The sequence below is a fragment of the Onychostruthus taczanowskii genome, unplaced genomic scaffold, assembly GCF_017590055.1.
Source record: "Onychostruthus taczanowskii isolate IOZ18803 unplaced genomic scaffold, ASM1759005v1 scaffold2, whole genome shotgun sequence".
In the NCBI taxonomy this organism is placed as follows: domain Eukaryota; kingdom Metazoa; phylum Chordata; class Aves; order Passeriformes; family Passeridae; genus Onychostruthus; species Onychostruthus taczanowskii.
The window spans coordinates 18,920,276-18,947,475 of NW_024499239.1; the positions used below are offsets into that span (position 1 = coordinate 18,920,276).

General features: G+C 40.0%; 1 protein-coding gene across 1 annotated transcript; it reads right to left on the reverse strand.

The window, feature by feature from the left end:
- Positions 1-1,174: 1,174 nt before the first annotated feature.
- On the reverse strand, positions 1,175-7,022 carry GRPEL1 (GrpE like 1, mitochondrial). The gene is made up of 4 exons (XM_041402962.1): positions 6,910-7,022; positions 6,105-6,273; positions 4,534-4,615; positions 1,175-2,094 (listed from the first exon to the last, which is right to left on the reverse strand). The coding sequence occupies exons 1-4, from the start codon at positions 6,978-6,980 to the stop codon at positions 1,748-1,750; spliced, it is 669 nt and encodes a 222-aa protein (XP_041258896.1). The 5' UTR covers positions 6,981-7,022; the 3' UTR covers positions 1,175-1,747.
- Positions 7,023-27,200: the final 20,178 nt, after the last annotated feature.

The window sequence follows — 27,200 nt, forward strand, 5'->3', positions numbered from 1 at the left end:
CATGACAGTTCTTTGAAGGTATATAAAATGGAACCTGGTCCCTTTTTGACATCAGTTGTGAGAACAGGTCCCAGTCAAAGTGCAACAAAACCATTTCTTCAATCCTACTTCCCACAACTACGGTGTGCTCTTAAACCCAGAGGGAGGAAAGATACTTCCAAATTCAACTTCAGGATATGGAATCCCCTTTTTCCCCTCTATTTTTTGCATTTTTTTTCCTTGTACTTCATTAGTTTTAAAAAATTAACATTGTAGTTGCCTTCACACATCAAATAATTACACTTCTTCCTCTGCCCAGTTGAAGCATTCTTTCACAGAGTTGAGAAAGAATGAATCCTTAAATATGATTAACATGACTAACCTCCAAACAGTTTTATGCACTTAGGCTGTTCCTGGTTAACTGCTTAATTCCCATGAAGGAAACCAGCACTGGGAAAAATGTCTTAAGGAATGAGTAATGACTTCTCACCATGAGCATGTCCACTGTTCAGTAAGCTTTTGGCACTCTGTATCTGAACCACAAATATAATCAATATTTGATTAATAAACTTTAAGTTAAGAAGCTCCTTAATCCACAATAACCAGAAATATGGTAAAAAATTCAGAAGTACTTACTTTTTACAGGACCTAGTAACTTCCCTAAGTTTGAAGATTCTGTCCTGTGTGTTAACAGAGTGGGCTTTCAGAATACAGGACAGATCCTTTGTCAGTTGTGTAATTTGCCAGGTTCCACCCACTCCTACCCAGGTGACCGGACAAATGTCCTTCAGGTAATCATGTGTTGCATGGAGAAAAGGTCTGGTGCAACCCAATACCCAAGCTGAGTAAATGTAAGAAATAAAGAAAATGAAACTAAGTTCACACTTTTGTTTGAGCCACTTACATGCAATTATTTATAATTCTAAAAGAAATCATGTACCAAACTCTCAGCAACTCACTTCTTTGGGTGTTCTGGCTCTCATCAGGATTGTAACTACAGTTTGTGTAACAAACTGATTGCAAAGCTGGAAGTTACAAGACTATAAAAATTGTTTAAACCAATTTATACAACATTAAATTAAAAATCCAGAGATAGGATAAATTCTATTGGTTCTTCAATGCCATACAAGTATTAGATGGTTTTCTCGATTCAATGTTAGTACAGGACAAAAAGGTTGAACAATTACAAAAGATATCTAATCTCCATTGCCATTTATTTACAGTTCACAATTCACACAGGTTTCAGTTTCAGTTGTTGAGAGATTTTTTAATAGACAAAACAGGGCATTTATCACACCGGTGTGTAAAAGCTGATGGGTGCTTGCAGAAGGAAGGTTATTTGTACTGCACCACCCACTTCTGCAATGTGAGATTCTAGAAAACCAAAGGAAGTGTTTGAACCACTATCTGCATTTTCAATCTACACACAGTGATAAACTTGAAATTGTAACATTCTTGTGAGCGTTTCATTCTTTTCAATTTAATTCACCATCTCAGGAGCAATAGTTATAAAAAAACATTGCCTAATCTAAAGCATTAGAGGGCTTAATGGCTCTTGTAGTTCACACTGAAGAAGAGCTTACGGAACAGTGATGTCCAAGGCCACTAAGCAGGAGAATTTCATCGGTTACTTCATTTTCACTGGGAAACCTCAATCAACTCATTTAAACCTCTCAGGGAGCAGAGGAACGAGGGAAGCATGGTGTGAGAGAAAAACCATCCAGCTGTTTAATAGTTGTATGGCATTTGTAACTCTCAGCTTGAGCAGCTAAGCGTCTTTGACCACCCCCACCAGGGCGGGCCGCAGCGTGCGCCCGTGCAGCTTATAGCCGATCTTGGAAACCAGCGCGACGGTGCCGGGCTCCTGGCCCTCCACGGGAGTGTGGAACAGCGCCTCGTGTTCATAGGGATCGAACTTGGCTCCCACAGGGTTCAGTCTGAGCAGCCCGTGCTTTTTAAACACTTTCTGGATCTGGACTTCTGTCATGACAAGACCTTCGTATAAGCTCTTCAAGTGAGGATTGTCATCTTTAATTTCTTCTTTTGGAACGCTTTCTGTTGCTTTCTCCAAAATGTCTGCAACTTCTAGTAAGTCCTTACAGAAGCTCTGGATCCCTGAAAATGTATAAAGGAAGAGAGAATGGGATTAGTCCACTGAGGGAAACCCCCAACCTCACAACCCCAAAAGCTACAACAATAATCTGCACTCTTTGACTTTTAAGAATATATCTGATACTGTAATCATTTGGGGTAAAATATCCTTTCCAGTTTTGGATGAGAATAAAGAACTATCACAGATACACTGAAATCCAAACCATCTCCTCTACTTCTATGGAAAAAAAAAGTGACTTCAACTTAAAAGAGTTAAGTTAGGCTAATGACCTAACAGTAACTTCTTACCAAAGTTACCAAAACTTTCAGATGGCTTCAAGTAGTTTCCTATGTCTCTCATCACCTAACATTCAAAGCATTACGTTGCCCTATTCCTACCTATTAATCTGATGTCACAAAAAAATTTGCAGAAGACAAAATATGTAATCAGACTGATGAAGATTTCACGAGATGAACAAGGATTCTTCCTTGAATGAAGAGAACTTGCACCTCTCCCTCCTTCTACAAACCTCTTTTACAGAATCAGCAGCTGTGCCTTGCAAATACTGAACTATTTCCAAATTAATCATAGTCCTTGTCCTGAAGCTGTTCTCTGGCTCACACTAAGAGAATCTGGACTAATCTCACTTAAGGCATTAGCAATCAAGAAAAAATTAAAACAGTTCAATAAATTAACACACTTCTGCATAGAGGTAAGCAAAGGACAAACAGCACAGGGTTTTGGTTTGCTTCTTTTTTAAGCCAGATTCAGCCTTTTGAATTCTAGCTCACATTTTGGATGTTTTTTTTTCCTTACCAAGAAGTGATATGACCATTACCAGAGGCCACATCTTTGGTTTAAACAAAACACCCACAACTGTAGAAGCACCCTGCAAGACCTGTGGGGATCAGCTAGTTCTCAGGAAAGGGTCTCTCCAACAACTGCACAACTCTGTAGAGACTCAAGCTCTTTACAGAACAGTAACTAATAATGTCCAAGTAGTTCCAAAAATCTGAAGAAAAACTGTCACAGTTTTAAACTAGAACCTACAGCTGTGATTGGGGCTGAACTGTACCCAATATAGATAAATCAGCTGTCTAGTTATCTGGATCAAACCAAATAACCAAACTCTTCAGAAGCTGGTTTGGTTCGTTTTTTTTTATTACGTACATTATATTTGCAAATATCTGTGACTGCAACTCAGAATTTATGCAAGTCTCAGAAAGGAGTTTCTCCTTTTTCAACAGAACAAGCAGCCATGCACAAGCAGTAGAACTTACAAGTTATATATAATCTAGTTTTCAAGATAAATTCATTTCCATTGTAGCACCTCCGAGCTCAGACATGACTCCAAGTCCTTTGCAGTAGAACACTGGTGAACAACGCTTATTGCAACTCAACCTCAGGATGAAGCACTCAAACATCCAGGAAAAAAATGCAAGAGTACTATTTCTTACAGTACATTAACTGAAGACCATGTATTCAGAAATTAGAACTTGAGTACTGAGAATTAGAACTATACAGCTGTGTATGGTGTGTGGTGAAAAAGAGCAACTCATTTTTCAAGGTAGAGTGGCAGTCAAACACCAGGATAAAACAGCACTCTGCTGCTGCAGCATTTGCACACAACTTCTGTTTTACACATTTGTGTTGGAAATATCAAAAAGCTAAATCAGATGCTACTAGCCTGGCTCTTGAAGGAAGATGTGCTTCTAGCACTCCTCACAGCCAGTGATTGTGCATTTCTAGCACTGAAAAGAATCCATTCTTTCAGAGGATTACTTCTATTTGAAAGCTATCATCTTCAACAGAACAGTTATTCAACTGTAAAAGGCTAAAAAAAACCCCCCACAAAAATATTCTAAAATCAAAAAAAGAACTAAATTAAAAACAAACACTAAGGACAAAAAACAACAACAAAAAACCCCAAACAAAACCAAAAAAAGCAAAACAAAAAACCTCAACCAACCCAAAAAAAACCCCCCAAAAACAACCAACCAACAAAAAAAGCCCCCAAACAACCAAATACCCCCCTCCCCCCCAAAACCAAAAAAAAAAAAAACCACCAGACACCCAAACGTGAAGGCAAACCAGTATCCTATGCTCTTGGTTATGTCTGAGACCAAAACACATGAAAAAGGCAAACTTCAGGCTGCAAAACTTACTAAAAAAATCTACAAATGCAGTACACATTGTAGAAAACTAGATACCAAATTTAAAGAAAATGTCAGCTGTTGACTTCAGCAGTTTAAGTCTTGCCCTTGGCTGGGGAGATGGTCACAATTCTGATGCAAGCTGAGGAACTGTTCAAACCTCTCTGCCTCAAATGCATTATTTAATCAAGTAGTCAGAACTACTGGGAAGTACAACTTGTCAATACTGCAAGGCCAGTCAGCTTCATTTTTCCAGGCTTTGCATTTCCTGGGTGTGACTGAGTAAACACCAGAGGAGCCTCCACTGACCGTATAACTTTGCCTCTTCCACCAGTTTCTGGCTTCTCTGCCTCACGTTTTCTGCATCTGCCAAGGCACGCTTGTACTTCTCCTAAAGAAAAAAAAACAGTAACAGAAGTTATTCCTGCCAGTCAGGCAGCTGACAGTAATCCAGCATATTCAGTATAAAACAGCATTTTAAACAGTTTTATACCCTAAATCTACCATTTAGGGCAATCTGAAAGAACATGTCCATTATCACACCATCCCTCCTAGCAAGACAAGTTTGCTTCACTTCACAAGGACAGAAATGAGGGAAAGGCAATCAGATGGTTTTTCAAACTCTTAGTAGTATTTGTCAACAGATTAGCTGGGAAAAAAGTTCACTTTACAGATATATAAAGTTCTATGAACCCAGTATTCCTGCTTTTTCTGCTGTGTACTCCCAGAAATCCTTCATCAGTCATGAGGTACACTGACACTACAGCGAACCAGATTCAACCCAGCCTTGACTTTCAAACCATCTCCTCCCTCTCCACAAACACCACAGAGTGCCCTCAGTTTTCTCAGCCTTTACTAACTACAAAGCCTAACTCCTGTGTTGTTTAGGTCACGTTTTGGCCTACTCCTGGAAATATGGCCATTTACCAGCAGATGCACTACGAGGTGAAATACAATAAAATTAATAAAATAAAAATCACACAGAGTGCTTTACCAACTAACCCCGAATGGCTTCCACCCAGAATATGCTTGAGCTTTGTATGGCAGTGAAGACTCAAAACAGAATAAAAACAGCCAAGCTGCCTGGAGAACTGCATTAAGCAACCAACAACAAACAGAGACATTAAATGACATCTCAAATTTTTCCTGTAGAGCTTTGGCAAGGGCAAACTCAATCCACATATGATCCACAGGTGCTGGTTCTATAGAAGGTCCTGGGCTACCTCTTGAAGTCTCAAATGTCAGAAAGACATTTTATATAAAGCACTCATTAAATCTTAGCTTAATGCCCACCTCCCAGGGCATCCTTCAGATGCTGGAGTTGTGCACAGGAGAGAAAGCAAGATACACGAGGCCACACAGAAGAGATGTGATGCTTCAGCCTAGAGTCTGAAGGGCTCTCCAACAGAAAAGGTTTGAAGCTTCCTAACTACAGCCTAAGTACAATATTGTACAAAAGCTAAGCACCATTAACTCCGACCTTTGGAAAGGCAGCAGCTGTTTCCATGCAGTCTACTGTTAACACACACAAATGCACACACCACAGACACATTCACACCCTTCCGTGGCTCCCAGAAATTACTTCCCCTCTGAGTGAAACCTATGTGAAAATCAGTAACAGGTTTTCTGGCTGGAAAAGGTCAAATTCTATCCAGAAACTGGAAAGAAATTATCCAAGATCTTAATTTTGGACCAGGGATGCATCCCAGATTTTGTAACACATGTACTCTTAAGTTTAAAGAAATTATTAAATTGTGGGTTTTACACAACTAAACAGGAGTCAGATAAAGGTATCCAGATTGTGCACTGAGATCCCACAGTTCAGGCTCTTGGGCACACAGCTTGTAACCTGTGCAACCTAATAACCCAGAGACACTTACAGTAACTTCCTTTAGTTGTTCTTCCAGTTTGGTCTTTTCTTCAGCTAGCAGTTTTTCAGCAGCGCTGGGTTCCACCTTCTGCTCATTTTGGCTCTGTCCCTGGTCCTCTTCCAAGTTCTGGCCAGTATTTTTCTGCTGTGTTGCTGCACAAAGCAGCCGTGGAGATGTTCTAAGGCAAAAAAAGATGGACATTATTATTCTGTTGCTCATTTTGTAAGATATCAACATTTTCCAGATATAAATGATACTTTGACACATACAATTCCAAGCCTGTGAATACTGCATGCAGAACCTTCCGTCAGAAATCTCCGACCATTTACACTGCAGCAGTAACTAACTGCTGCAAGGCAGCAGCTTTTAAGTGTCCACTGCATTCCGTTTACAGACACAGAACTTTTAACTACGCGTTTTCAGCCCTGTGCTCTATGAGAAATCAAATTCCGTGATGCAATCGCCGGCAAGAGCCTCCCAGAAAACACCGGCGCAGAGCCGGGCCTGGCCGCCGGAGCGGCACCCCCGTGCCGCCCGTCCCCGCCGTGCCTGCCCGCACAAACCACGGCTCTCCATCGCTGCCCGGCCTTGCCAAGGCTCAGCGAGCCGAGCTGCCCAAGGACGAGGCTGCGGGACCAGCGCCGCGCTCACACGAGGGCTCGGATCCCGCCCGCCGCACGGACACTCCGGGCCTGGAGCCTGCAGGCTCCCCGCAGTGCCGGACCGTGCCTCGCTCTCCTCCCGGTCCGGCGGTGAGCGGGGCCCCGGCCCGAATGCCCGGTGTCGGGCGAGCGGCGCGGCGCGACCCCCTCACCTCAGCGCGACGCTCAGTAGCGGGAGGCGCGGGCGCAGCGCTCCCCGCACGCACTGGGCCACGGCCGCCATGGCGCCTTCCTGCCCGCCGGCCGCCTCGGCCCGCCCCTCGCGCCCCACCAATCAGGGAGCGGGCGGGCCAGGAGTGACGCGGCCGGGAGCCAATCAGAGGAGCGGACGCGCTGCCCCGGGCCGAACAGGCGGCTATTCCGGGGCGCGGCGGAGCGCCCAGAGGGGCGCGCGCGCCTCGCTCCACCGTGACGCGCGGCGGGCGGGGCCGCGGGCGGGGCGCGGGCCGGCGGCCATTTTGTCTGGTGGCGGGGAGGGGGCGAGTTGCTGTTCTGTGGGTACCGCTCCCGTGATCCGCATCGCTCCTGTCCCAGCTGTGACTGGAAAAGTTTGGAGATTTTAGCTCATTTTAAGTGCTGGATAACCCTGTTAGCAACAATACCCTGTAGCACTCGTCAGCAATTAGCGCATCTCCGCACAGAAGTTTCAATCCACACAGGCTTGCTGTAACTGCTGTGTGTACTCTTGCTGGACAGTCACTTCATTTAATGAAATTTTGAGCTTTCATTAAACGGGATAATGTTGCTAATCCACTAGTTCCAGATTGGGCCACCTGCTTGTACAAGCTGTGCAAGTGTCCGGTGTAACTGCAGGCGGTGGGAGGCCTGCCCCGCGGTGCTGGGAGAGCTGAACTCGGGCAGTTCGCCAGTTGCTTTGTCAATATCTTGGTAAAGGGGAGGGGGAAGAAAATCAGGGTCACGATTTATTGTACAGCCGTGAGGCTGAGTGCTGGATTATGCACAGATGCCTGAACACCAGCTGTTAGCCTCATTCCTGCGCGCGTTTGTGCACTCTCCAAATGAAATCTGAAGGATAAAGACCCAAATTCCGTAATGCAAATTTAGTAGATGTTATATTCAAGCTAAAAATTGTACTGAGAAAGAAGGTGTAGAAGACATTTTTGGCTTGTTTCATGAGGATCCCATGGGACCTTGCTCAGTACAGTGGAACCTTGCCGGGGTGCACCGAGGTTCCAACAGGGCCTTTATTCAGCAGATGGCTTTGCCTGGCTCGGGCTGTGCCACAGCCTGTGCAGAAAGCAGGATAAATGGTACATGAGGTCTGTGGCCTCCTGCCACGGCAAGTTTAGATCCACTGAGCCTTACTTTGCCCATGGCTGTTCTGTGATGTGACACTGGTACATTCCCATAACACAGCAAAGAGGAGAGTTGCGTGCCATGTCCTGTCCACGTGGAGTGGTGGTCAGTATCTGCTTTCCAGAAACTTAATGAGCCACAAATTTCAAGCTTTATCCTCAGAAATACTGAAAGAAATAATTGAGGAAATTTGTTAAGATAATGATGAGAAAGGATCATAAAGAACAAGGAGAAAACAAAGAACAGCTATAAAGGATGATAGCTAGCAAAAGCCATGAAGAAATGAAACAGAGAAGGCAATTGGATCTTTAGGTCTGATGTTTTTAAAATGTTTCCTGAAAAAATTATTCCTTGCAAAACCTAGGCAAGGTTTCTCTCATATTTCTTGTGGGTTGTTTTTCCCCATATCTTTGGATGTAGATTCCTGCTTCAGCTTGTCTCCATTTCTTTGCTGCCCACCATCTTTGGAAGTGGTGCTGTATTAATGATTGATCACAAAATCACAGAACTGGTAACAAAAGGCTGAGAAGAGCCCACTGCCAACATATCTCAATAACTGAGGATATATATTAGACTTTATAAGTCTGGAACAATATCCTGCTTGTATTAGAAGCCATTTACTCCAGATGACATTTCACTGGCCTTCTGCAAGTAACCTTTCAAGATAAGGGACAGTGAAAATGCATTTTATTGTGAGTCGTGTGAGTTGAACAGCTGCCATGAAAAACCTGCAGCTGGCTTAGATGCTGATGGGTCAAGACCAGACAACATCTGCAGCTTCAGAAGAAGAACATGCGAGTTTACTGGAGCTTGTTTGCATCATGGCTGATGTTGGCTGTAAGTACTCTCCCACTCAAGACTTTTTCATGTCTTGTTTTGACTCAGGCTATTGCAGGCTGATCTGGGTTTATGCACACTTAGCTCAGGAGTTGGGTGTTTTTATACTCAGCTACTGAATATTCAGCATCTGTTGCTGGACCTGGTTGGCTGTCATAGTGTTCAGGGACAAGCACAGTTTTTTCTCATCCAGTCTCTTCCCTATCAAGCAGTCTTTACTTCTTCACATAAATACTTGGTTTGAATATGAATTGAAGATAAATAATGCCTATTCTGCATTCTAAGCAGTCAACCATCATCCCTGCATAAGCCATCCACTTAAGAGTTGGACTCCATGATTCTTGTGGGTCCCTTACAACTTAGAAGATTCTGTGGTTCTGTGAACCAGCTGCCACTTTTCAACTTATGGTTTGAAAGTGATTCTAACCTCTAATTTCTCTGAGCTAGTGATAGAATTAAATAGTCAGGATAGCATTCCTACTTCCTCCAGTGATTAACTTTGTGGTCTTGGGCAGTTATTTAATCTCATTTCTACATTACTACAACTACAGTTAAGGACAGTAATCTTTCAGGACTTTACAAGAAAGTTGTGTAGTGAGCATGAGGGAATTTCTGTGATATTTTAAAAATTCAAAATATCAACTGAATAAATCTCTTAATATTGCACTTAGAGTAAAAAAACCCAAACCATAATCCTTCAAGATGAACAATGCCACAAATGTAAGATCTGTGCTTGAAAACTTAAATGAAAAATTAAGGCATTCCTATTTCTCTTAACAAAAAAAAAAAAAAAAAAAAAAAAAAACCCAAACCTTGTTCAGAGTCCTAATGCTAAGATGTAGTTTATTGATATTCAAGCAGCAAACAGAATGTCATTACATTTGTGTTTCAGATATGAACTTTATTATTAATGTTTTGAGGATAAAGAAAAAGGCTATTGTATCTTCTCCAATCAAATGTTATATCCCAGCCAGAGCCAAATATTGAGCTGTGGTGGGAGTAAGCTTGGGGTGGGAGGAGGGGGGAACCACCAAAAATATCTCTGTAAATATTCTAGCAGTGACCTTTCAGGCCAGTAACCAGGAAATACCTAAATCAAATTAAAAAATATTAATGTAGCTGTAAGACTGTTACTGAACTATATAGCAGTGAAGACAAACATTAGTAGCTCTGCCCTTTAGAAAAGATCACAGATCAGACCACACAGCCACAGTGTTCCACACTCTGCTCTGGAAAGATGCCTAGTGGCAAATTAAGGGACTGATCCTTGTGTATAAAATAATAGCAATTTTTCTTCTGTAAGGGTTATCAAGACTGAGAATCAGATACTCCATGGGTCTATTTCAGACAGAAGACAATAAAGTTTAACTTGAATTCAGAAACTTTTAATCCTGAAATGCAGGTTAGGATGTGTATGTAGGGAGACAACCTTATTTGCTTTTAATTAAAGCAGTACTAAAATAGTTAATCTGTGCATTCAGAATTTATCACTTTTAATGTAAACATTTTAAGAAAACTCTTCCCAAGAGTGAATGTGTAATACTTACATTCTGCCTGGTTTCTCCTTAGGCTGAAAATACGGAATCATACATCTTGCTCTGATTATAAAGAGTAATTTTGAGTTCCCATAGCCTTTTGCTTACTAGTTTGAAGGGTGTATTTTGTAACCATCTTGTTGCCTGGAGAATGTTGTCGCTGTGTTGGAAAGCTAATAGCTATAGCCGCAGGGCTCTGAAGAGCACTAATTAGAGCAATTTAGAATAACAAAAGTTCTGTTCCTGGGAGGACACCGAAGTGTTGCTTCCCCAAAGCAGCATGCCACAATTTCAGAGGCAATTTATTGTAATGTAATGCATAAGTCATCTGGTATCCCAAGGATTTACAAATCTGGCTATCTATTACAGTTCTCTTAGCCCTCGTACTATTGTGGACACTCATGTATGCCTCGTGTAGCGTTCCTGGAGTGATAAAAATGGAAAAACTCTGTCAATCAGGCATTGTCTATCTTACTTTATTTAGTTACCAGTCAGAACCAAGCTGTTCAAGTGCACAGAAACAATTTACTGTCATGCTGATGTGGCTTTCCACCTTGAGACAAAATTATTGAGCATTGAGAGGAGAGTTGTCATATCTGTTGTGATTCTCTGTGTGGTGTCATGGCTTTTCGTAAGATTTTTTTCCAAATCAATTGTTGTCTCTCAGTTTACCAGAACCATTGGACAGAAGGGGAGATCAGCTCTCTGGTCACATTCAGATTTGCTAAGAAGACACAGTTGTTGGTCTCTATTTCTGCACATAGGCTAACAATGGAATAGTACCTTGACATTCAGATCTACATTTTCCTCTCTTAATTTTTCTTTAAGGTTTGATGAATTAGTCGCCGTGGGCTTGTTTCTGCTGCCTTGGTGTACAAGTGATTTGTATTAGTCAGAGCGAGTGGTGTACAGTGAAGGATTGCCAGCCAGATGCTGGCAAATAGGCAGCCAGTAGCACCACAAAAGCCTGAGGTGGCTATTTATTGCTCAGGTGAGACTTTCTCCTTTGCTTATGGCATATTTTTTGTGATGACTGACAGGATGTTGAACAGCAGGGTTGGTTGGGCTGGTTCATGGAGCTCTGTTTCATCACAATGTTTCAGGGCTCAGAATCCCAGTGCAGTCCCATAGGCTGTTCTCTGAGCTCCCAGATGGTTGACAAGGGGGGAATGCTCATTCTGCTGATGTTGTGCAAAGGTTTTGAAAAACTATGAATGAAAGAAGTGTAAAGCAAAATTTTAAAAATATTATCTTCTGTTTTTATTTAACTCTAGAAAGCAGCAAGATCTTTTAATTGTAATTCTGTGCCTGATTAATGAGGGGGTGAACACTCCTGTTGGACCACTGCTGTGCCCCATTTAATCCTAATCTGGCTAGATGAGTTTGTCCAGAATGGGGACAAGCAGTTCAGCTAAAAATGGTTGTAGTGGGAGGGAATAAAAAGCTTTCAAAAATTTGCCATATAAATAAAATCTGCCTAACACATTTTTGGTGCTTTGTGTGAAGATCACCGTCTCTGAAACTGGATTTGAACATGTCCCTAAAATGAATGCTTCACACTTTGTTTGATTTCCACAAGCATCTCTGAAGGTGCAACTTCAACCATGTTATAGGAACTCACATAATCATTTAAGCTAGGCCAATGACATTGAAGGCAACTGTGATTTTTTGTCAGATTTCCCTCAAAATCATTTGGGTTCTGTTATTATGGTATATCTCCAGGTTTTGGGTATAAAATTAGAATGTAAATCTCATGCTAGGCAGAAACAGACAGAACTGAAGGAAAACACCTAATTACATCCACAGTGTTTGCACCTTATTCAGAAAGCAAGATCATGGCTGCTTTAAGTTTTTTAACAATTGTCACACTTTCACTGCCGTTGTAAAGGTCACCTCAGATTCATGAATAACTTGGGGTTAATGTGTTATTAATCATCAGAAACTGCATGAAAATTACTGGTTTAGCATTATGAATGCTCTTGTGATAGATGTTTATAAAATAAAATGAAATACCAAGAAGGAAATCTGTGCTTTAATGATTGGTGTGAAACAGGAATTCTTCTGCTGTAGCTGAAACCATGTAGTCTTCCCTTCCGACTCCATCACCAGCTCCTGGTCTCTGCACTGTTCTCTGATCTGATCTGTTTCTCATCGCTGTTTCTCATCGCTGCTACAGCACATCGCCGGTCCTTGGCTTTTGTCCTTGTGTTGTTCTTTCTCCTTTCTCCTCTTTTAACTTCTGCTCTTCACTTTCCATTGCTACATCTGCTGTGTTTAGAGTGGAAGAATCTCTTTAACACACTGCTTCCATCTCTGCTTACTCATTCCTGGTTTTTGCCAAAGCTGTCCTCCCTTTAAATCTCACTGTGCTCAAGAACAATTTCAGCTTTTTGATACTGACCAGTGCTTCAAGAGAAGCACTTGTTCGTCCCTAGAGATGGTGTGACCAGCACCTCCTGCTCTGCTCCATGGTATTGCTGTTGGGTGGTAATTGTGCCTGTGCTGTGGGAAAGCATTGAGGTGGAGAATCCCTGCCCCACCATGGCTTCTCTTTTAGTTTATCATAATTACCAAACAAAACAGGCTCTTCTATTTTAAAGAAATAGCTTTTCTTATGACTTCTGATGTCTGTATTTTTATTGGACCACCTTTCTTTGCTTGTTTAATTTGTATTTTGATACTTTTTTAAAAAAATGCTTCTGTTGTGTCTTTTTTCATCTGTGTATAACTTTTTTATGGTTCCCCAAGTGTTTTGGCTGGCAAAATCTTAATAAAATCACTGTCATGTTACAGCTATAAAAATCCGCTCCCTCCTTGGAACAGGAAATGCAAATTTGGAGATTCTGATGCAAGTAAGAATCATATAATCATAGAATACTTCAAGTAAAATAGGAATACGTAGGAAAATTATTTGTAATATTATCGTGCAATTATGCACTGTTGAAGCATTGGTCTTCCCCATTCTGCATTAAGCACATGTACTGAATGGTGTATTTGTGCTATTTTTATTGTGTTGCTGGCTCTGTAGGACAAATCCACCCAGACTAACTTGGTATAAGTCGAAAGCTGACAGTAGTCAGGAAATTCCAAAGAATTCTGTGCCAGCTAGAAAACCTGCTCAAGTGTCCCGGTACATTGTCATGCTAATTAACTCTGAGCTGGTTGTGCTTTTGCAAAGCTGGAGTACCCGAGGCAACTTCTATCTCATGCAGCTCTACACTGCTTTGCAGATAAATTAATAACTGTCTACACATTGATCTGACAGTTCTTCTGTTATCTGGGACAGAAGGAGCTGCTTGGGACTGTTGGTTGTTTTTCAATAACTATTATTAATACTTTGGTACAAACCCAAGAGAATAAAATATGGATAAACAAGAAGTTGAGGATTCAGAGATAACTCTGAGAACTGTAAATAGATGCTGTACTTTTCTGCCAGAAGACAGCATGACAAACTCAGAGGATCTGTTCTTGTGGTCCTCTGCATTGCAAATAACTGTGTTTCAGAGCCAAGTTCTCCATAAACTCCAGCTAAACTATGTAGATCGTGTTAGCAGTTGGCCAGCACAGCTACAAGCAAGGTCAAGCAAGAGCATAGCACAGAAAACATTTATGCCTTAATGGCAATTTTGTTGTTACAGCTTATGGTTTGTTAGGAATAATTTTCCAGCTGGGGGCAGTTCCAAGGCAGAAAACAAATTTACCCAGTTTTTTACTTTTCAGATATTACCTGCCTTTGTAAGGGCTCTGCAGATCATGAAGTGTATGCAAAATGCTGATAAAAGTCAAGTGATGGCTTAAAGTCAATCTCAGCTTCTCCAGCAGAGCCAGTGCACGGCAGAGACTGGGTACATTTGTCTTCCTCTGGTGACACAATGTGATGGGTTGACCCCGGCCAGCAACAAAGCACCCACCAGCCCCTCTCTTACACCTCCCACAGCAGGGATGGGGCAGAGAATTGGAAGGGAAAAGCAAGAAAAACTTGTGGCTCAAGAAAAGGACAGTTTAGTAAATGAAGAAAAAAATGAAAAAGGCAATCACCACTGCTCACCCACAGGCTCCTGCCCAGGCAGTGTCTGAGCCGTGACTGCCTTGGAAACATTCCCTCCCCAGCTTTATTGCTGAGCAAGGCATATGGCATGGAATAACCCTTTGGATATCTTGGGTCAGCTGTCCCAGCCGTGTCTCCTCCCAGCCTCCTGTCTGACCAGAGCCAGTTTGCTGGAGGATAGAGGGAAAACCAGAAGTGGCTTGGCACACTGTAAGCACTGCTCAGCTTTAGCTAAAAATCAGTGTGTTATTAACACTGTTTTAACCATGAATCTAAGACACACCATCTTACAAGTTGCTGTGAATAAAATTTACTCCATCCCAGCCAGAGCCAGTGCATAAAATAATAGGTAAGCCTGGCCTTGCAGTGAGATTAACACCCTGCTTACTCTAAATGTGACCTGATTCTATTTGTGTCTTCTTTTTTTATTTTCTTTAGTCCATGTTAATGACATGTGTCCAGTTGTCATAAAGAAATACCAGTATTTAAACTTCTAATACATTTTATGAAAGCTATAAGCAAAATTTTCAAATGGAATAGCTGAAATTGTGCATCTGATCTCTGTTTATGCACATAAATATTTTGCTCTTCAGACATGTTCTTCACTTGTAGTTCCAGAAATTTTGTGTTAGGCTTAATTTTACAGTGGTTGTGTATTCATTAGTTTTTGTTTGCTTTTCATGACATATTTTCATTGTATATTTAGATGAAATTCTAGCTAAGTGTATCTGTAACCTAGATAAATATAAACCTCTGGTTTAGAGAAACTTGTTCCTATAGGACTGTGTCAGTTTTCTTCTAGTAGAGCCAGTGCTGTCATGTGGTGAAATATCACCTTAAGGACTTTCTGGAATTTAATTTAAAGCAATCCTCCATTTGACGTGTGCTCCTACTTTACTTGAACTCATGTTTTTATGTGAAATTTGTTAAATTTATTTCTGGAATGGTAGATTTCTTGAAGCTCAGAAGCTGAGATGACATATAACATGAGATAGAGGTGGTATTAGTCTGGAAACAGTAATATTTTCAAAACCAAGCAATGTTTTGACATACAAATGCTAAAAAGATAAGGGGACAGTCAGGCTTCATTTTATTTGTCCAGTGAGAACACTGTGGAACTTCTGTATCTGTCACTTGGGCTGAGTTTTGTCTTTTCTACCATGTCAGTTACAAAGTAAGTGATGCAGGTGCTAAACCTGTGCAGTCCTGTTTTGGACAACTCATACCCCACCTGGCCTCCAGCTGCTGTTCCAGAAGTGCACAAGTCTTAGTGAGTCCTCTTCTATTTCCATGAGTCCCATACTGATATGTTTACATACCTGTTTTTAGGCATCTGAGTCATATTTCAAGCATCAGTTCTAGTGGATAAGTCTACACAAATCCTGCAAGCCACAGTTGTACAGGTACCATATCAGCCACATTATTGGAGCTGCTGTACAGGCTCCTCTGTGCATGTCAAAGAAGGGCCTCTCAAAGATATTTAAGACTCAGCAAGTTGCTCTCTGTCTTGCAGTCATCACACAGCTTTGCTTCATTTGGGTTTGTCTGCCTGTTCATCCCCTGTGTTTGTGTGTCTGGTCAAATGAAGCAAAGCTGTGTGATGCTGCAAGCTGTTCATCCCCTGTGTTTGTGTGTCTGCTTGGCTTTTGGCAAAATTATTGATGCCCTTTCCAGTCTGCCTTCCAGAATCATCCTGAGACCTTTGTTTGGCTCAGTCTTTTGGTCTTCAGTCTGTTTTTCCTGGCTCTTCTCTCATCTGCTTCACAGCATTTCTTGTGACTCTGACTCTTGTCAGTGGTTTACCCAGCTATTTCAGGAGGTGTTTTGAGTCTTGACTCTTCCATTTTGTGCTCTGTCTTGTGAGTTGGAAAGAAATGTGAGGATCACCATAACCTGGATTTAAGTCATCTTATGTCTTATGTTGAATTCCTAAATACTTACCAGCATGTTCTTCTTGCTTTGAACCATAAGACAACATCAGAACACAGACTTTTAAATGAAACCATTGGCCTAAGAAGGATTTGTATGCTCCTTAAGATCCTCCTGTAGCTTTGGATAACTCATTCCTTCTGAGTGAATAGAAAAGGAGATCAAATATTTGGTGCTTGGACCACATTGAAAATAAACCCCTTTGCATTTCACAATAAATGCTGCCCCAAGTGCCATAGAGAAGTGGCAGCCAGCATACAGCAGATTGGAAAGAGCTTCTGTTATTTTTCTGAAGTTCTGAAATGAAAAGAACATGCTTGTGAATATATTTAAGCCATATATTCTTTTTATACTGCACTTTATGTTCTGTAAATGCCCTGAAAGTCAATAAAAACAAATTGTACCTAATGTATTCTCTGTTTTGCAATGAGACCAAGCCTTTTCTCCTGATTTATTAATGTTTGGAAAAAAGTCATGCACATAAAAATCTTATATTAAAAATAGTAATTCATGATGTTATGAATATCTTTTTTTTTAAAGATATTCTTTTAATATCTTTTTCCCATAGTTAAAGAAGAGTAGGAAGTATAGGAGAATTTTTTTTTTTGTTGCTCTGAAAATATTTCTATTTTTTGACAGTAACTGGCATCGAGAACAACAACAAAAATAATAAACCATACTGAATATTTGTCCCCTGATGTTTTATGTCTACTCAGAAAAGATAGGGTACAGACAACTCACCTGCAGTAAAGTTCTCATTTTTATTGTGCAGAGCTAAATTTATCCTCGCTGTAATTTTTCTGAAATTGGCAGAATTATTTCTGCTAGGCAGGAGAGTGCCCTGCTCTGGTTGTGCTGCTGTTCCAGGGGGGGCTGCACTCCAGCAGAGTTCCTTCTCTTGGGTTGAACACACATGTGCAGGTGATTGTGCTTACCTGTACAACTGCTTGTAGGATTGCAGCCAGCACGGACAGGAGAGCACAGGGACTTGAATCCCTGCCTTTCAGGTGCAGGAGATGAGCTCCTGTTGTTCCAGGGGAAAGATGCCGCTCCTTATCACATGCTTCATCTGAAAAGCTGTACCACAGACATGATTAGGCAGAAGCCTTCTTCAGAAAATATTTGGGGTTAGTATTTATGAGATGTCCAGGCTTGATATTTTCTAGACAGTTTCCTGAAATTGAGATGGTGAAATCTTTGGTTTTTAAAATAAGCTTCTTGTGTTGTAGCAGAATATTTTGTGATTATTAAAAAAAAAAAAGAAACAACAAAACCAAACTAACAGGTGGGACAAAAAAAAAAAAAAAAAAGGCCAAAATAGGAGTTCTTCCAAAGCTTCTATTTTAATAAGTATGTCAGAAAGGAATAGAGGAATATAAAGTTTAGACAGAAGTAGGATCAAACTGAGATTTTTACATCTAATTTCTATTTTGATATTACTCATTTTCTCCCTGTTAGAACTATACGGACCCAAACTGGGGAAGTTCCCCGAAAACTGAAGATTCATAATTGACTCCCAGCATTTCATGTTCCAGTCTCTCTTGCATTGATTTGAAAATCTGGATTTTTAATAGAGCTGATTAATTTTTTCATCTTCTTTGGAAGTATAATGCTTCCAGAAATGGATATGGTTCATGTCTGTGCTTATTTTTATTTATTTTTAATGGGTTCTCTCACTCTCATCAGTAGCATATGTATGATACAGGTTGCCATGGTAAACAATGAATTTTTTATTAACATTATAAATATTAATTTAAAACATGAGTAGCTGGTAACTGAGATGTTAACACTGCTTTTGAGATTTTCCTGCTCCTGAGGTGACAGAAATTATATGTGGAGTTAAAAATGTGAAAAGCAATGTGTCTTGGGAAGGAGGTTCTTTAGTGATAGTACAGCAGCCTAAGGGCACAGAAGTGTAGGATATTTGGACTGAGAAGCAAAGACAATAGAAGATCAGACATGAGCTGCTGAATGTTATTACCAGAGATGATATGGAACCAAGGCTGAAGTTGTAAATTCCTTCCTTACATTTCTGGACCTCTTGCTGTGAGTTCTTTGCATCAGAGTGTGACCAAGTGGCTGAGCTAAATCCAGTATTAAAAAAAGAGAATAGAGTGTGAAGTGATGTGATCAGCTTCAATGCAGGGATGGGCACAGGGCTGGCCCCCTGCTGTTTCATTTATAATGTTACATCTAACTTGCTGCTCTAGTCGAGGCATTTTGGGCACATTTTTGAACACTCCGAGTTACCGACATTTCACTGAGCTCAATGGGAGCTATCTGCTAGGACATTCTTGAAAAGTCACTTTTCTACACATAGAATATCTCTTAAACTCATGTCGTTCATCCATTGTGAAATGAGTCCAATGCTGCTTTCTTTCTTGGAAGATAAGAAAATGGAAGTTTTTTTGGATAGGAGGTAGTTTTGTCCAGTGGCTTCTTTTGCATAACCTGTGGTTCCTGATCAGTTTCTATTCATCCATTAAGTCCTTTGTGACAGGTTGTTAATTTTTCACTGTACATTTGCTTTTGGAGCAGAAAGTTACAAGGTGGTTGTTGCATTGCCTTGGGACTTTGACTCGTATTTGATGCTGTCACTGAAGAGTGATTTTAGAAGAAGCTACATGATAAGAGGTACTATCTTTCAGCTGATGTGTTAAATTGAGGTCGCTTCTGTCAATGGCCCTCTTAAAAACCACCTCTGTGTCTTGTCAGACATTCCATTTCCCAGTGAAATTAATTCTAAAAATCAAGGACTGTGTCTGAGATATTACAAAGCCCATAATAGTGGCTCTGTTTGCCCTATCATCTTTGGCACTACTGGTATTTCACTTACTATTTTTGTCAGGACTTATATTAGAAAACTCAGTTTTACTCTGTTCTGTATCACAAAGCAGCATATGTCACCCTAACTCAACTGAGCAGAGTAAGATTAGTACATGAAATCTTATATCATCCTGTGATATATACGTACACACAAGATTACTCAGAAAATAACTTGTCACTATTGTAGACACTTCATGGTTGCTGGAAAGAACACTCCATACTGAAGGTCACGTGTGTATATCTACACTGATTTAACAGCTCTATTCACCCTTTGTAGAACAGTGCTGTTAGCAGAATGACAAGAGACCAGTAAAGCTTCATACTTCCATGGAAAACTTTCTGATCCCCTCTGTTTAAATGGTTGAAGTTCGTTATATTGGAAGGAAATAAAACGTATTCATTACATTGTTTTGTAAAAGTAAAAGCACTTTCAACTCCGTTTCACCTTGGACTCTATTATAAATGCTCCAAATATGTGACAAATGTTGCTGTACAGAACACCTTATTGATTTCAACATTAGATTTGACTTTCAGAGTGTTAATTAATTGATTTAATCACGTTGGGGATTTTTTTTAAAGTTCTGATAAATGGTTTGGGTAGTTCAGTGTCTCTTTTACTTGACATGTTATAAAGCATGGCTCCTTTCAGATTCCTTGTGGACTGAAATCTTGTAACTCATTCACAAGGACAGGACTTTGGAAAGCTGGTTTTGGTGCATCTCTCTCCTCCACACTTTGTTCACTGTCATGTGTTCCCTCCTTGGTGCACTGCAGTAATGATTTCAATGGCAAGAAGGCTTTCCTTCTGCTGGTCTCAGGAAAAGCCACATAAATTTTGCCATATTGTAACCTACTGAAATGTAACATTTGCTATTAGCGTCCTGAGCCTTTGAGGTGTTTCCCAAAAGTCTTTCTTGTGGTGTTCTCTTGGTGTTCTGACTTACTGTGTGTCTAGAACTAAAGTTAATTTTGCCTATGTGACTGGTTGTCTTAAAACATTTCACAAAATCACTAAGTTTCTTTTACTTCTGTGGAATGTATTGGGTAAGAAGCAAAAACATTCAACATCATTATTTTGTCCACAAAAATTATGTTCTGAGTGATTTATTTGACTTCTAACAGATCCACACTCAGTTTTTCACAAGGTTCAGATCTAGCTTTGTGTTAATTGATTTTGTTCATGGTTCCAGCGATATCTTACAACAGAAGAATGTTAAATGTGACCCAGTAGTGTTGTGTTCTTTGTAGTCCGTGGAAGACAGCTGAAAAACTAAGCTCTAAAATCATTCGTTGTAGATATAGGGAAAGGTTGAGTTCACTCACTCAAATTGCTCTCCCTGTCTTATTTCCTAAAGAAAGAAATTATAAAGCAGCATAACATTTATGAAGTCTAGTGACAATGCTTATCTTTCTCTTTATATATAAATTATAAATTTGAATTTTGGAAATGCAATGGAAATATTTCAGTGAGCAAAGTTTCTGACTTGTTTAATTTAATAAAAATGTATGTCTCTTTCTGAATTATGTAACAACAACAACAACAAATCCAGAAACGTTGTGTTCACTGTCAGTATCTCTGTGTGGAATTACTTCTTGATTGTTAAATGGCAGCAGAGTCTCTCAGAACTTTTACAACAAGCAAGCTGGAACTTAATATTCTACCTCTTCCATATAAATTTTATCAATTATATAAAATAAATAGATAGACACCTTTTGATATTTATTCAAGTCTTGAATGTTGAATTGAAATGCAGAACTTCCTAGTTACGTCAAATGCTGTCATGAAGAGTTCACTTGAAAGCAATTCAGCCATTTCAGAGGAGTGTATGGCTTGGTCAGCTTATTTTTCTTTCTTTTAACTTGAGTTCTAATGTAAAATTGCTTTAAAAGCTTTGTTTCTATTTTAAATGTTTTGTGGGCTTTCTTTCTTCACAGAAATTTTAGTTGTCATATTTAATTTAGGAATCTTTCCTTAATGAAATTTGTATTTATAAAAATTGGCAACCTTGTAGGCAAAATGCTGTGTTTATTCTCAGGTCAGATATATTATAGAAATTATGTACAGCTATGATCTATAGGACTTTGGGATCTTTCCACAGTAGGGAAACTATATGATAACTAAAATGTAAAAATTGTAATGGTATATGGTATGTACACAGCCTAATTTTTTATAGCAGACATAATTTTGTTTGTTTTTAAGGCAGTATTTACAAGTAATTATCATTCTACTTTTTGAAATGTTAGCTTCTGCATAAGAACTGCTTTACCTTTTTTTTTTTTTTTTTTTTTTTTTTTTTTTTTTTAATTTTAGCATAAAGTTTTCTACCAAAACCTGCAATCTTGGTTTGAGCTGAAAGGGCACAGTTGAACTCTAGTTTGAATCTGTGCTGAGCCTGTGTAAATGCTAAATAAAGTGTGGGTAGACCTACTATCCAGGAGGTGGGTAAAGGGACAGACACACTCTTCAGCTGGAGGTTGTCTCTTGCAGAGCATTTGATTGCTGAGTGTGCAGTGTGGTGCAAAATCAGGCACTGTAGCCCCAGCTAAGACAGGCATGGTTTAAGGTAAGCTTTGACCTTATCCTGGGGAATTGAGGTCTCACATATTCTCCCTTCTTGGCTCTAATGCAAAGGGAGTCATTTCAGCAAAGCAATGGCAACGTGCAGCTCTAGGGCAGTGACACTGCCTAAGGCAATGTTAGGGCAGTAACTGCTCCAGACAGCTGCTAAAAGTCTTGGTTTTTTGGTCATTTGTTAGTTTTGTACCATAAAAATATACATGTGAACTCTCAGAAACTCAAAGAAGCAGATGTAAACTACACAGGTGTTAACCAGATTAGATGTAGCGCAAGAATGCCGTAATATTCATGCATAATACTTCAAAATAGCATTCATTAATCCCATTCAAGTCACACAGATTTGTGGGGAAGAAAAGGTACTACATTACAAAGATTAAGCCCTATTCATTAATCCCATTCAAGTCACAAAGAGATTTGTGGGGAAGAAAAGGTACTACATTACAAAGATTAAGCCCCACTGTCTAAATCAACTTCTTTTCTTGTTGAAAAGAACAAATGTCATGGAAAGTCAATAATATTTGGCTCCTGGGTGACCCATGTTATTTTAAATGTCATGCTCTGTACTAAATTGTGACCCATTTTGTACATGTTACTGTTTGGTTTTGTTTTTGTTGTTTTTTTGGGTTTTTTTTAATTATTTACATTAGACTAACGTGAATTAGCCTGTGAAAGGAACAGTCACACCCTGGCCATCCATTTCTGATTTTTTGATTCTTTAGTTTTGATACCCCTGCAGAGTGTCTAAGAGAAGAAGTGGTTCATAAACTAAAATGCCTAGTAAAGATCCATAGCAAAGAAACCAAAGGTGTCAAATGCTGTGTGAATTCTCAGACAGAAATGTTATGTAGAGAGGCAGACAAATTCACAGTTCTTAAGTGTAGTTTGGGTCTGAAAGAGGGTTTCTGCATATACTTCAAATTTGACAGAAAATATTTCACTGAACTTGTGTTTATGCTAAGATAAACATCTTTAATTTATTGAGGTGAAAACTGTAGTGTTTTCCAGTTATTTCTGTCTCGAAACTGTGCTTAAGTGTCCTCCACGTAGTACAGATGGTTTTGATTGTCAAATAGTTGTTAACTTTGAATTCCAGGTTGTTTTTTAGAGGAAAGTTGTTTTTTCTGGCTCTCTGAGAACAACTTCAGATTGAATATATGCTGGTCTCCACGCTTCCTTCATGTTAGTTGTGTACTCAGTGCAATCAATGACTTAGTCTAACACATACTGAAAGCAGTAGGAGGTATTCTGTTGTTTAATAGGAGCTAGACTTCTGAAAGAAAAAAATCATCCTCTGAGATGAGAATCCAGTTTCCGTTCTGCAATTTGAAATATATTTCCTGACTTAATTTATGAACATGAGAGAGATTTTAAAGAAGCATCTTTAAGTCTACAAGAGAAGTTGAATAAAGAGAAATATCTTGCCTTGTTTCTTTTCTAGCCAGATAAATGCTTGATTATAGTGTCTTCCTATATGAGACCATGGAAAAGATCTGGCAGTTAATAGCTCTGTTTAAATAATTGTGTGCTTTGGCTTCAAATAGCATTCCATGTGGAAAATCTGCACAGCAGGTGTCTGCTCAGGATATTCAGAATTCTTCCTTCCTCTTCTGCTGCATCAGACACAGGAAACTTCATAAGAATTTTGTAGTTTCATGTTCCACTTGGCTGTTTTCCATTCTAATTGCATCTATTTTGCATCCAATCAATTGCTCCACAGGTTTATTAAATTAATGAGGTTCTACAAAAATGCAAGCAGGGGCACTATGTGAACTGCAGGCTTGGTAGCATCTCTCAGTTTTTGAAGAGGTTATGGAGGAAGTCATATTGAAAGCTACTTCCCAGCTATTTGAAGAGCAAGAAGATAACTGACAACAGCCCTGATTTACCAGGATAAATGATGTCTGACCAATTCATTGCTTTCTGAAATGAAATGAATGTAATGCTCTGTTGTAAAGGAATAGCTTGTTGTTTACCTTGACAAGGCTTCTGATGTGACCTCCTGCACCATCTTTGTGGCTAAGTTGGTGAGACCTGAATTGGATAGTTTTGAAAAATTGGACTGTTTGCTCAGAGACTTCTGTATAGTTTGGACTAAAACTGAGGTAATCTTCCTCAACAATCAGTATTGGGGCTGATACTGTTCAACATCTTCACAGGTTTATAGAATTATAGAATAATTTCGTTTGGGAAAGACTTGTAAGATCATTGTATCCCACAGTTAAACCAGCCCTGCCAAGTCCACCACGAAACCATGTTTCTAAGCACCACTTCTTCTTGTCTTTAAATAGTTCTCAGTACGGTGACTTAAACCCTTCCTTAGGGCAGCCTGTTCCAATACATCAGCCTAAAGGGGCAATGTGCACCCTCAGCAAGTTCATGAATAATTGTGTGTGTGGAAGGAGAGCAGTTGATGTGCTACATTGGGGCAGAGCTTCCATACAGAGTGACCTCAACAAATGGTAGGAGTGGGCTGGTAGAGTCCTCATAGTGTTCACAATACAACGGCAGTGTTCTGCCAAGACAGATTCGTGCAGGCTGGGGGCCAACTGTCTAGAAAGTGAGACCTGGGGGTCCTGGTGGGCAGCGAGGTGATCATGAGTCAGCAGGAGCATTCTCAGAGCAATGAAAGCCAGTTGCATACTGGGTAGCTTTGTCAAGTCTGTAGCCAGCAGGTCAAGTGGTTATTCCCCTCTGCTCATTACTTATAATAACCCATGTAGAGAGCTGTGTTCAATTTAGACCTGCTGTGCAAGAGAAAGAGGAATAAACTGGAGCAGTCCAGCAGGGAGTAAGATGGTTAGAGAACTGCAGCATAGGAAAATTGGGGTAGCGCAAGGAAAAGTTGAGAGCACTGTGGTTGTTTGTGCTGGACAAATTAAGGCTAAGGGAGGATCTAACTGTAGTCTTCCACTACCTCTAGGAGAGATAGAGAGAGAGAATGGAATTAGGAATGCACAGAAGGGCCAGATGTAATGCATGCAGGTTTCTGCATAGGAATTCAAAGGCATTAGTCAAATTTCTTAGATATGACATAGTTTTATTTTGCAGGGAGGGGAGGGTATTTAAGTACTGCAATAGATTATCGGGAGAGGATGTGGAGTCTCTATCCTTGTAGATACTGTAATTTTGTAAGTCCTTGGTCAACCCAGTTTTACTTTGGAATTCACCATGTTTTGAGGAAGAGGTTGATCTTAACAGGTCTATTTCAAACTGACTATTCCATAATTATCCCATTCTATAGCAAGTCTTTACCTCTGGACATGACATCCTTCTGAAATGTAGTGGAGGTGTAAAATGGAGATGGGAAAGAAGTATGAGGTTTGTAAATTATTCTGTGCACTTTCACAGAAGATGTTTTAGATCTTAGGTGGCTTTGGACTTGACCATACTGCTGCCTTGATAACGTATAAAAGTCACTGGTTTGTTTTCCTCTGCCATTCTTTCTGTATTTAGACTGCAAAACTTTTGGCTCAGGAAGTGAATTTTAACTAGCTGTTTAGCATACAGCACGCCAGAGCCTCATATTGGGTAAGCCTCTAAGTAAAACAGCATCTGAAAGTGAACAATACTGTAAAAATGCAAAATGTTATAGCTGAAATTTCTGTCTGACTACATTGGTTGTTTAACACTGAGAGAAAATGAAAGTCCTCAGTGTTGTACTGCTCCCAGAGAGAGACTTAAATTAACTTGTATTATAAATGGAAGTGCTAGCAATGGTGGCTGGAAACTGGGATTGAATTAGAGTAATGTGGAGTAGAGAGGCTGGAGAGCCTTGTTACAGTTAATGGGGCAAGACAGAGGAGAAGAATCTATATTTGCTCGTAAGACTCTGCTTGTATCTTGGCACCCTTCCCTTCCCTCCTCCCAAAATAAAAATAAAACCACAGGGCTTTATTTGAGACTGAAATCCTTATGTTACTTAGTGGAAGACTTTCCATGCCTTCTGTAGTGTTAATTCCTGGAGGGTACTGTGAACCCTTGACTTCCAATTAATGTTGATGTAAAGTGCTTACAGGATTTATGGGCCATAATTAAGAAAAATAACTGATGTGGACTGCTGCTATAGTCTGTTGAGGTACTTTTGTAGCCAACTTTTCTGCCACTAGAATTGTTTCTGGCAAAGTAGTGCAGCTTCTTTTATTCATTTTCCAAAACAAGGAAATGGCTGATCATGTTTCCCTGCAGCTTCTTACAAAGGCATCAGGAGCAGCTGGTGAAACGAAGAGTTCAGAAGCCAGTGAATAGTTGTGTTGTGTTGCCAGCCATGAGGTTATAGCAGGGCAATCATAATACCCACTCCATGGGCAGGGGCAGGTGAACTCACTCGTGGAAGAGCACTGTTTTTTCTCTCTGCTGGTCTCAGCTGTGGGTACCATCAGGACATGATGTGGTGCTTAAGCAATGTTAATTGCCTGAAGAGCCTCTCTTGGGTCCTACACACAATACCTGCCACAGCAATTTCTGACCATTGGGTTAGGGAAGTGTGAACTGTGTGCTGATTTCTTTACCTTTCCCAATCTGAAAGCCTACATCTGAGACCACTCAGGATGGGCTGAAACTTTTAAAAATATTGGTTCCCAGCAATTGTTTTTCAGAATTCACCCTTCTCATTAAAACAACAACAACAACAACAACAACAACAACAACAACAACAACAAGGATTCTTGCCTACTGGGAGTACAAGCTATGATTTAAATTACTTTGGAGATGATATTTCTAGAAAAATACTATTTTCAGGTTTATATTAACTTATCCTTTGCTCAGTTTTGCTCTGATAGGACTCCTATGAGCATACAACAGGTATATTGAAACTCAGAAAGCTTTAAATTTTATTTTGTTACTGCCCCTGCTTGTTTCATTATTCCTTGTGAAGTTCCAGGATGTGATCTATAAGTGATTTGTTATTATATGCAACTAACATGGTAATGTTGGTCTTGCAGAAAATCATGGGACTTGATGATAGAAGATATGGGTTTTTTCAGCATTGTTATCTTTGTGGCCTCCAGCAAATCATTGGATTTTGGTGTCTCAATGCACCTATCTGCCTAAGTGGGCACTGTCAAGTGCAACAGACACTCGGTATTTATGGTGAACTTTTAATGGACTGTTGTGTGAAAATTAATTATATGATTTTGTAAGTCTCAACCCAAAATTTTGAGCTCACCCAGGTAGCACATTTCTGGTGCAAGCATTGCTGTTCTCAGCTCTGTTGTTTGGAGACTGGGTTAAAGTGTGTGCATGGGAGGAGAGCCAGCAATCACGCCTGAAGTCTGTGAAGAGACACTGCATAAAGCAGCTTGTGCCTTTATGTGCAGCCACATTGCTGTCCATAGTTACACTGGTTGTGTGATGGTCAGTATCAGAGTGGAGCTT

Bases quoted from the DNA above. Each gene is read 5' to 3' on its own strand.
- GRPEL1 (XM_041402962.1), bottom strand. From the start codon at position 6,980: ATGGCGGCCGTGGCCCAGTGCGTGCGGGGAGCGCTGCGCCCGCGCCTC. The intron at 4,616-6,104 runs GTAAGTGTCTCT...TTTTTTCTTTAG, and splicing joins AACAACTAAAGGAAGTTACT to GAGAAGTACAAGCGTGCCTT. The intron at 2,095-4,533 runs GTCAGTGGAGGC...ATACATTTTCAG, and splicing joins GGAAGAGGCAAAGTTATACG to GGATCCAGAGCTTCTGTAAG.